Source organism: Alexandromys fortis, unplaced genomic scaffold (genome assembly GCF_014885135.2).
Source record: "Alexandromys fortis isolate MF-2015 unplaced genomic scaffold, M_Fortis_MF-2015_v1.1 scaffold_172, whole genome shotgun sequence".
In the NCBI taxonomy this organism is placed as follows: Eukaryota; Metazoa; Chordata; class Mammalia; order Rodentia; family Cricetidae; genus Alexandromys; species Alexandromys fortis.
In genome coordinates this window covers 2,718,932-2,730,274 of record NW_026068061.1, presented here as the reverse complement: position 1 = coordinate 2,730,274, position 11,343 = coordinate 2,718,932, and the positions used below count along the sequence as shown (strand labels likewise).

The window sequence follows — 11,343 nt, the reverse complement described above, 5'->3', positions numbered from 1 at the left end:
ATTATTTTAACAATGGATAGTGCCGAACAAATGGTGTCTAGCTCCTGCGGCACTGACAGAGGCTGGTTTGAGGGAGAAAAAGAAAGCAAGGTTTAGCAGACTGAACTGTCACTGAGGGACAGGCTCCTCATTGTCTTTGGACTGGTAAAACTATCAGGAGGTTAAAATGACTAATTTTAGGAAAGAGACAAAAATAATTTTGTATAAACTTTCTGTTGAAAATCGGGGCTAGAAAGCGCTTTCTTCTTTTTTTTTTTTTTTACAGTGCCCCGCCCCCCAAGAGCTTGGCATTATGGGAAGTTCAGGGGCCACCTCACACACACACACACTATCCAGACACTGGGGTAACTGAGTAATGATCGTTTAAACCATGAGCCCCGATGCCGACAATCGTGCTGTTGGAACAGCCGGTTAATCACAGCTCGAAAATGACTTATCTCCAATGTGCACCGTGACTAAGCCGGCTGCTGAGCAGTTTCATTGTGATCCTGGTGTCAGTGGAATGCCTGTCACCTTTCCAACACTTAAGTCATTTTGCATAACTGCGGGGTGACATCACTGTGTGACCAGATTATTGGCTGGAGACAAGGGGAAAAAAAAATGTTTCCTGGACTGTAAACCTTGCCCAGATCTAAATGAGCGACGTAGGCTGTTCCTACAGCACACTCGGGGAACCGAGTAAAACTGCGCTCTGAAGCGTCTCGCGTTTGGTGTGACCTATGGCGCGGGCTGCAGCACGCCTGGGATTTGGCAGTCTGTTTAACTATAAACTTCTCTCCCTCCACAGGGCCAGCCTGAAGGTGAAGGGCCAGAGAAAGGAGGCAATGCTGCCGTCTCCCTCTGGGAAGTTTACTAGTTGTAGTTCACTGTCTTTTCCGCGTGTTGACACTGAGGAAACACTCAGCTGGGCCCAGTTGCAAACTGCTTATGGCTGAGCGCTAGCCTTGCTTCCAGGAGAAACGGTGGTCTAGATGAATCCCGGGAGGGCGCTTAAACTTCCAATTTCTTTAGCGGTTTAAAGTCTCACACTCTAAAACTGCTGACGCAAACGCCCCTACACTAGAGATGCAACTTATGATAATGGCGTCTAATAGTTATTGATTTTTTTTGTTTGTTTTTCGAGACAGGGTTTCTCTGTGGCTTTGGAGCCTGTCCTGGAACTAGCTCTGTAGACCAGGCTGGTCTCGAACTCACAGAGATGCGCCTGCCTCTGCCTCCCGAGTGCTGGGATTAAAGGCGTGCGCCACCACCGCCCGGCGAGTCTAATAGTTATTGTTTGCTGTGTGCAGGATTGTTCTGAGTGATAAACATATACCCTTTTAGTCTGACAGAGCAGCCACTATTGTTATAGCTGAGCTACTGAGAAGGGAAGAGAGAAGGCAGGATCACACATCTGAGAAAGACAGAGGGCAGAGAGCTCAGCAGCAGCTCACCTGTCTCAGGTGGTGCCTCCCCTCCACCCCTGTGGTATTATCGCGATAACAATCATTACTTCCACCAGCTACCGCTACTCTATCCACTGAGTGCTTGCGATGTGACCAGCTCTGAGCAATAACCATCCCTTCATCAACCCTGTGATAGAAACCACCCTGATCATATCCCTTATGGAAGATCAGGAAAGTGGGATGGAAGATTCACGCACACAGAAGGTGGGTAACCAGGCAGGGTACTGCTCCTGACTAGATCTAGGCTCCACACATTGAACACAGGGCTGTCTTGTTTCAGCAAGTGCGGTCTGCTGAGCGGGAGCTACTGTGCAACCCTGATTGTGGGTATGATTAGCTTGGTTTATAGCTTCCTATGGGAGAGAACTAAAGTTCTAAGAATTCAGGTCAGTTGCCAGCTTCTGAGGGGCAGAGTCACGATTCTCCCGGCCATACGACCTTCTTCAACTCTAGAGCTGTTGTCCCCAGGCCACACGCCGGAAGGTAAGTTGAGGGGGGGGGGTATAAATTGAGGAAGTGCTCTCAAGAGGCCCCGAGAGCACTACCTTAGTCTGAAGATCTCCCCAGGAGGGAGCTGGTAAAAGGAGTCTAGAAATTACCTAGGACTGTGCCCTGATTTGGACCATAAATTTAGATGCCATTAAGCACCTTCTCTATTGGTTGAGTCTATATGACCTGCTGGCTAGGGGCCGGTTCCCCTCTCCCTTCAATTCTCTTTCTCTTTTCATCAGACTCAGTATTTCCAAACAGCACCGCCCCTGTCTTCATTTAGCACAGAGCCCGGAGTACCCTCAGTTCTCTTGCCTTGTAAGGGGTTCTCCCTGCCCCTAGCCCTGCTCTTGCTTTGTAGCATTCAGTTCTCTGGAATGCGGCCACCCATAAGCACGACACACATTTGCAGAAGGCTTTAGAAACACATCTGATTAGTGGGCCTCATTTTGTTAAAGGGGCCGTGCACCAACACTGTGCCGTGTAACCTTTTAGTGTCATGGAGGGGCACCCTGCCTTCAAACTGTAACCATTTACAAACCCTGGAATCAATAAAAAGCAAAAGGCAGCAAACTTAAGAAGCCAACAGCTTGAATGCTTCAGAAACTTTGACTCCAGAGTTTTCAACAGCAAAGAGCCTGGGGGGCAAATTGAAACTCTTACTCTACTAAGGAAAAATCAAATATATCCATCTAACCACTTAAGGAATATTTATTTTGGAGAAGCAGAGATTAAAAATACGTATGATATATCTTAGAGCATAATGCTGAAAAATAGAGAAATGCCATAGCAATGGAAAAAAAAAACCTTGCAAGATGTGGTTGTTCCAACAGGGAAGCAAGCCCTAGAGAGGGAATCTTCTGGAAGGAGGAAGAACTTGGCAGGAACTAGAAAAACTGGTGGAATTCTAAGAGTTGACTTAGAGGTTAGGGAAAGGACAGTCCACACTGGGAGCTGCACGTGATCAAGAGATAAGACCGAAAGATGGAGTCATGAATCTCGCTCCAGGGCACACAGCTCTTATGTAATATGAGACTCTTCTCTTACAATCCACAGGGATGGCCGAGGGTTTGTAGTACTTTAAATATCAGAGAATAAAATGTAGAGGAAAGTATTATGAGCTTCAGAATTAGAAAAGGGAAAATCGTAACAATTGCTTTGCTTTACTCTCAGCTGCCATGCCTGGACCCATGAATGACCCTTCAGTAGGGAGAGACTTATCATCGTGAACAAGTCAATGACTCTGGACTGTGTTTCCCTAAAGCTCACACTCCCAACTCGGATCAGCAGTCACTCATCTCGTCCGAACTTCCCAGCCGCCTCTGACCTGCTCTAAGTTTGTATTCCTGAATAATGAAAAGATCCTTCTATTCGGTGTGAATGAATAACGCATGTTTGTGATCCTAATCAATGCCTAGGCATATTTTTGGAGCCAAGACTGCCTTAAGATAAACGGGTTCTCTTTGGGTCTTTGATTGTTAAGTGCTTTGGGATGTGGTCTGAAGATGTTCTCTTCCTTTATTCAGACACTGAGAGAGTTCCTACAGTGGAACCAGCCTTCAGATTGGTCCCTGATGATGCCTGATTCCCATTGTGCCTGTCCTGTGTAGAATGGTACTTAACAGAATACGGTAAACACAGTTGTGTGTTACTTCATAGGTAGATTATAACAGACATTGGGACTTTTGCTTTGTTTTCTCTGGGATCATTTTCTCTCAAGGAAGCCAGCTGCCACGAGGCACTAAGAAACCTTTAGAGAGGGACTCATTTTGGAAGAAGAACCAAGGTCTGCTGCTAACCATTGGAGAGGAAGGGAAGCTTTTGATCAACAGCTAAGTGAGTTAGATGGCTTAGAAGTAGAAGTAACAACCCAAACAGGCCTTTGGCTCCTCCCACCCCTGACCTTTGGCAGTGCTGGGATTAACTCTAGGTTCTTAGGCTGGAGAGTCAGGTGCCCTACCAGGCTACGGCCCTAGCACTTGACTTTTTGTTTGTTTGTTTGTTTGTTTTGGTGTTTTGAGATAGAGTTTCCCTGACAGCCTTCACTGTCCAGGAAGTAGCTCTTGTAGACTAGGCTGGCCTTGAGCTCTCAGAGACCTGCCTGCCTCTGTCTCAGGAGTGCTGAGATTAAAGGGATTAAAGGCCTGCACCACCACCACCACCACCACCACCACCACCACCACCACCACCACCACCACCACCACCACCCCTACCACCCCTACTGCTGTTTAGCCTGCAAGTGACGTTTTGATTGATTTGAACCTTAAGAAAGACCCAGAGTCACAACTCAGCTGAGCTACTCCTGCCTTCCTGACAATCAGACTTGGTGGGTTAAAATGAATGTGTATTGTTAAAATAAATGAAAAAAAATTAATAAAGATATATTAAAAAATAAATGTGTACTGCTTGAGGCTATTAATGTTTAGATGTTTTATTTTCTAGAAATTAATGATAGACTCTTGGCATTGGTTAGTTCGTATGTCAGGAACTGGGAATTAGGTTTTGCTTCCTATAAACTAACAGTCCTAAGGGAAACAAAGACGTAAACAAACACCCCACAGGAAGGTGTGCCAACACCCATGTAGCCCAGCACAACCAATGCCATGCAGGAAATCCCTGATCTAGGGAGCTGAGGATCTAGCAATCAATACACTTGGAGAGAATGGAGATCTGAAAAACACTTTACAAACAGATAGCTAGAGATGGGTGTCCAGGGAAGATCAGTGCATCTCCCAGAGGAACAGCTGGAAGAGCATCCTCGACCACCTGCAGTTAGGAGATTCAACAAGAGAGAAAGGATACCTTCACTTCCATCCAGCTGCGGCCGGCCGGGGATACGTGGAAGAATTTCCTACTACGAAAGATGGATTTCGCCTAACAGGTGAAAAGGCTCTGGGAACTTTTAGCTATAAGCTCAGTAGCCAGATATCCATTGCAGAGTAGGTGTATGTTCTGTTGCAAGTGCATATTCACTAGAGGGAGGCCATAGACTAGATAGATAGGAACTGCTATACTTCTGCTCAGGTGGGATTTATCTGAGAGACACAGGAGCTTTAGATACTCTTTATATCACTTACTAATACCTCCATTTTAAAAGAATCTCAGATGTATCAAAAATCGCAAAGGGAAGCCTCAGGGATATAGCTCAGAGGTAGAACATTTGTCCAGCCTGGCCATGGCCTTACGTTTCAAACAAAGAGCAAAAAAAATATTGCAAAAAATGATATGAGGGGGGGCTGGAGAGATGGCTCAGTGGTTAAGAGCATTGCCTGCTCTTCCAAAGGTCCTGAGTTCAATTCCCGGCAACCACATGGTGGCTCACAACCATCTGTGATGGGGCCTGGTGCCCTCTTCTGGCCTGCAGACTGTTGTATACATAATAAATAAATAAATAAATAAAATGATATGAGGAATTTATATATATTATTCACAAAACCTCCCCTTGTTAACGCTTTATGTTAATGCAGTTGTTTTAAAAAAATCAGAACATATATACTGACATATTTTAACTAATTTACTGTCCTTAATCAAACCCATCAGCCATTTAATTGGTGTAAATTTTTGGTAAAGAGTCTCACCTTGGGTGGAGAGATGGCTCGGTGGTTAAGAGCATTGCCTGCTCTTCCAAAGGTCCTGAGTTCAATTCCCAGCAACCACATGGTGGCTCACAACCATCTGTAATGCGGTCTGGTGCCCTCTTCTGGCCTGTAGACATACACACGGACAGAATATTGTATACATAATAAATAAATAAATTAAAAAAAAAGAGTCTCACCTTGGTTTCGGTTGTCACATCTCCTTAGCTTTCTTTATTCCAAAGCAATGTATCAATCCTTTGTTTTCTACAACCTCCCTGCTGCCTTGTAGAATGTTTACCAAGTTGGGTTTAGCTTATCTGATGTTTCACAATTAAATTGAAGTTCTGCGATTTTGGCAAGAGTAACACTGAAATGATGTGATCCTGGAGGCAGCACAATAGCGATATGTCTTGTTCTCCATGTTAATTTTGATCATGTGGGAATAGCTATTCTTGCCAAGTATTTTCACAGCAAATTTATGATTCCCCTTGTGATCGATAAGGATCATGTGGGAAGAGACTTAAAATTATGCACACCTACTTTTTTCATTAAACCATTGCCTAGTAATTTAAAAACAATTAGGTTTTAAAAATGATTGCATTGAAATAATTTCATTGACACCTGAAATAATCAGTTGTATTTGCTGAATTCTGAAAAGATTTGAATTGTTTTTCTGATGATTTTAAAACATGTTTGGCCAGGTTTGATAGACCATGTCTTTGATCTCAGTATTCAGGAGGCAGAGGCAAGAGGATCTCTGTGAGTTTGAGGTCAGCCTGGCTTGAACAGCCAGGACAACATAGAAAGATAGTGATTCAAAAACCCAGACCCCAAACGTGTTCCTTTAAGCAAACATATTCTGCCTTCAAAAATTGAGTCTCATCCTCGTCTTGTTTCTAAGCTGTCCTTGGTGCCTCATTCAGAAGAGTGTTACACAGCAAACAAGATTTTCAAGGCCAGATCACAAGGTGGCTCTGATTATTCTTGGCTTGCTCTCCCAGATGACCTACTTTGTAGGAAGTTAGCAGCCATGTCATGAAGATGCTCAGGTCAGCTCTCAGGAGGTGCCCATGTGGAGAAGAACAGACATCTGCCAATGGTTGACACTGACTTACAGGCATGTTCGTGAGCTGCTTAGGCGTGAATCCTTTGGCGGTGGGTAAGGCTTTCCGATGACTGCAACCTTGGCACACATAATGACTGCAACCTTGCGGGAGACTCTGAGCCAGAACCAAGCAGATAAGGCACTCCCGGATTCCTGACCTACACAAGTGGGTGTGTGAGATAATAAATGTTTATTGTTTCAAAACATTGCCTTTGAGTGTGGCTTGTAATGCAGAAAGGGTGAGCTCATTTTGACGGGCAGTAAAGAGCTGGCAGCGGAAGTTCAAGAGGCACTAATATTGAGAAAGAAAGGGTACCTCAAATCCTCCTCCCGACACAAGGGGTTCAAGGAATGCACATTAAAATGATACTGTAGTCAATTTAACACTGGAAGCAATCCTCACAGGCCCCACTGCGGAATATATAAACAAGCTGTGGAATGTTCCATCCCTAGGTAAAGTGTATAAACAACATTAACACAGTCCATCTATAGGCAGTGATGTGGAAGAGTCTTAAACTGAGTGGAACAGGTCCAGGGCAAAAAGAGGCAAAGTCAAACCTCACTTAAAGACATCATTAGATAAGTAATAAGTATATAAAGAAAAGCAAGGAGAGATTTCTTTTTCCTTTCTTTTAGACAGTGTCTTACTCTGGAGCCCAGAGAGTGTACCAGAACCCACAATCGAGTCACCTCAGCTTCTTGAGTGTCACTGCATCAGGCTTAGAAAGAAATTTTCTTTAAGGCAGAATGTACTGGCTGGGATTGGAAAAAAGTAGAGCGGCTTTCTGAGGTTTTTTTTTTTTTTTTAATCATTTCTTTTAAAAAATTCTTGCTAAGGCTTATTTTACATACATTAAAATTATAATGTGTTTGTATATATGGATGTATTGTAGTTTAAGCTGTATGTGTTATATGCATACTGATATTATAACATGAAACTGTATGTGTAGCGTCTTAAATACACACCTGGGGATGTAGCTCACTTGCTAGCGTGCTAAGCCTACAATGCGTGAAGCCCAGGTTGCAAACACCAGCATTACGTGAACCAGTCATTATTGGTGCACGCCTGTAATCCTAGCACTCAGGAAGTAGAAGCAAGAGGATCCTAGGCTTAAGGTCATTCTCGGTGGCATATAGAATTGGTGGCTAACCTAAGATACATGTGACCTATTTGCAAATAAAAATAAAAAAATTAAAGGTTAAAAATAAAGCATGCATACAATATAGGATCTTGGGAACTAGGCTAGTTCATAAGGTGAAGGTGAGCTAGCAATGGAGGCTGTTGGCAAACACGGCGACAACTTGAGAAATAAGAATGACAATCGTTCACGCTGGACACCAAACTATACTTCCAGCCTGCAGAGGGAAGCATCACTGAGTGAACCCAGGGTCGCTGGGTGCTGAAACAGTTTCTCACCCACACCTACGACTTACACGCTTTCCACGTGAGAGGAGGGGGCAAAAGGGCCCAAGAGAAGGTAAGGCTCGGCAGCAGGAGAATTATGATGAGGTCCAAGCTGTAAGCACCTTCTCTGCCTTGTTAGCTGTGTATGCGCCACTTCTTTCTGTCTTTGAATGCTGAGTAGATGTGCTCTTGTCCCACTTCCCTCCCTGTCATATACCCACATCCAAAGCCAAGGCAAGGCTGAAGTCCAGCTTTGTCGATTCCTGCAGGGATCAGTCAGTGTGCTTATGTCTATCTGATGGAGGAAATACATTTGTACCTTGACTTTGATCTCTGATTAAGAATGAGAGGTTTTTTTTTTTTTAACCTATTTTTAAAAAATTATGTCATCCATGGCTGGTTGAATGAGATAGATGTCTTTAGGGTGAAGTGGGCTTTCCTGCCCGTGGGGAGCCACCTTTAAACTCTAGTATGATATGCCCAGGGAAGAAGGTGTCAGGTAACCTTTCAGATCACCCAAGTGACTCATAAATGACAACTTGCATCCTGTTTGACAAGGAGCCTTCTTTCCACACCCATCCCGTCACTGAGAGCCGCCACCTCTTACGGGACAGCCACTCATGGAGCGGATATAGGCCCATTCCTTTCTTGGTTCACACAGTGGTTAATTATTGATCTGTAGAGCATGTGTTCGGCTCCACGCTGATATAGGTGACTCAGGGCAGTACAGAACCAGGCCTGGTTCTCGTCCTGCACAAGGCGCACATTAATCAAGTCAAACAGACAAGTGTAAACTTATCACCAAGGTAAAAAGCCAATCTGATTTTTTTTTTTATTTTATTTATTTATTTATTTATTTATTTATTTATTTATTTATTTATTTATTTTTACTGCTCCAGTCGATGGAAGGTGACTTTATTTGGTCCCAGGGTCATGGGCCAGTTAATGCCCTGGCTTTATTTGACCTTCTTCTTGGGGCGCAGGTTGTTGGTGTGGCCGCACTTCTTCTTGCGGCAGTTGACTACACGGGGGTGCAGGCGTGCATAGCACTTGCGGCAGATCATCTTGTCACAGTTGTACTTCTGGGCAAGCTGACGAAGGGACGGCTCGATGATGCCACCACGCAGACGAAGCACCAGGTGCAAAGTAGACTCTTTCTGGGTGTTGTAATCCCACAGGGTCCGGCCATCCTCCAGCTGCTTGCCGGCAAATATCAGCCTCTGCTGGTCAGGTGGGATGCCTTCCTTGTCTTGGATCTTGGCCTTGACATTCTCGATGGTATCACTGGGCTCGACCTCAAGAGTGATGGTCTTGCCCGTCAGGGTCTTCACAAAGATCTGCATGTTGGCGTTCGGTCGCCGTGTTGAAAAGAAAGAGCTTTTTTTGGTTTTTCGAGACAGGGTTTCTCTGTGGTTTTGGAGCCTGTCCTGGAACTAGCTCTTGTAGACCAGGCTGGTCTCGAACTCACAGAGATCCACCTGCCTCTGCCTTCCGAGTGCTGGGATTAAAGGCGTGCGCCACCACCGCGCCCGGCCTGATTTTATTTGTTATGAAGAGGAGGTAATTTAGGAAAGCCTGATAATTGTCATGATCATTTTTTATGGAGGAGAATGGAAAGCAAAATGCTCTCTATGGAGAAAAGACAGAAAAAGACTTGAAAATAGAGGTTTACTGTCATGTAAATGATTTTTTACAAGTTATTCCTTTTATTTTGTTGAGATTATAATCAACTTAAATAATTTCCTCCTTCTCTTCCCTCCCTCTGGAGCCTCCTGTATCCCTCTCCTTGATCTCCTGCATGTCTTTTATTTTCATTAATTGTTGCTGAATACACATTTATACACACACACGCATTCCTAAATGTATAAATATACCGTGTTTAGTCTGTAGAAGGTTACTAGTAGGCATATGCTTTCAGTGCACTGGATAACCACTTGGTGTGTTCTGCCCTGGGAAAGACTGTTTTTCCTTCTCTCTGCCTGCTTTAGCTGCCTGTAGTTCTTTGCTTTGGATTGAGGCCTTGTGGTCTTTCTCCCATGCGCTCTGGCAAGTCTGCTGTTGTCGCTCTTGTTAAGTTCATGCTTACACAGCCGTGTTGGTGAGGCCTTATGAGCAAAGCTTCTTATGTTACTGGGAGACACGCTCTCTCTCTCATAGGAAATCCCTTGGACCTCCAGCTCTTTACAGTCTTTTCACCCCATCTTCTGCTTTGTTCCCTGAACTTTAGGTATGGGAATGTTTTGGGAGATTCTTGGACAACCTGAACAACAACTCAAAAAAGGGCAGCTCATGCCTACTGTTGGGTATGGTTCTTGTTAGATTGTCGTTGGTTCTCAGGCAAAGCACTGTCAGCCTGGTGGGACATAAGCATGCTTATGTGTATTATGTGTATTATATATTATGTATATTTATACATACACACATGCTTATGTGTATTATAAGCTTTTTTAATGCAATAGTTAACAGTATGATCGCTTATGGCTCTTTTAGACATCTTTACTGTTATATTATACTCTCCCTTTCTTTTGGGTTTATCTTCCCCGTCCTGAAATAGAAACCCTGTTATTCCCCATTCTCCTAATCAGATCCCTTATACCCCGCTCTTCCCCTCTCTATTGCTTGCTCACTCCTCTCCCTTAGTGATGGTCCTGTTTTACTTTCCTGGTTGTTTTGCAGTTACTCCCAGATTTGTACTCACATCTGAAAACTGGAAGCTAGGAGCCTCTGATGAGAGACAACATGCGGTATTTGTGGTTCTGCATCTGTGTTACCTCACTGAGCATGGCCTAGCTGTGTTCTATCCATTTACTTGCAAAGTTTGTGATTTCATTTTTTTTTTAAAAAAATAGCTAAACAGTAAGTATTCCATAGTATGTATACACCACTTTTTTTATTAGCCCTTCACCTGTTGCAGGAAGCGAGGTGGTCTGCATTCCCTAGCTATTGGGAACAGAGCAGTATTGAACATGGCTGATCCAGCATCTGTGGAGGAGGATGTTGAGTTCTTGGTCATATGCCAAGGAGTGGTGTAGCTGGATCATATGGCAGATGTACTTTTAGCTTTCGGGAATTTTCCACACTGAATTCCAGAGTGCCTCAGCTAGTTTGTACTCCCACCAATAGTGATTGAGGGTTCCATTTGCTTCACACTCTCTTTAGCATTTGCTGGTGTTGTTTTGTTAATCTTTGCCATGCAGACTGGGGTCAAATAAAATACCACAATTGTTTTTATTTACATTTTATTTACATTTCCATATGACTAGAGATGATAAATGTTTTTGAAGATTTTGAGAAAAAAGTATCCATTTTTTTTCTTCTTTT

General features: G+C 43.8%; 1 protein-coding gene across 1 annotated transcript; it reads right to left on the bottom strand.

Moving 5' to 3' along the window:
* Nucleotides 1–8,916: 8,916 nt before the first annotated feature.
* Nucleotides 8,917–9,393, bottom strand: LOC126487465 (ubiquitin-60S ribosomal protein L40). Its single transcript, XM_050120235.1, has one exon. The coding sequence runs from the start codon at nucleotides 9,363–9,365 to the stop codon at nucleotides 8,979–8,981; it is 387 nt and encodes a 128-aa protein (XP_049976192.1). The 5' UTR covers nucleotides 9,366–9,393; the 3' UTR covers nucleotides 8,917–8,978.
* Between the last annotated feature and the right edge of the window lie 1,950 nt (nucleotides 9,394–11,343).

Excerpts from the sequence above, each read along its gene's own strand:
- LOC126487465 (XM_050120235.1), bottom strand. The coding sequence starts at position 9,365 with ATGCAGATCTTTGTGAAGACCCTGACGGGCAAGACCATCACTCTTGAG.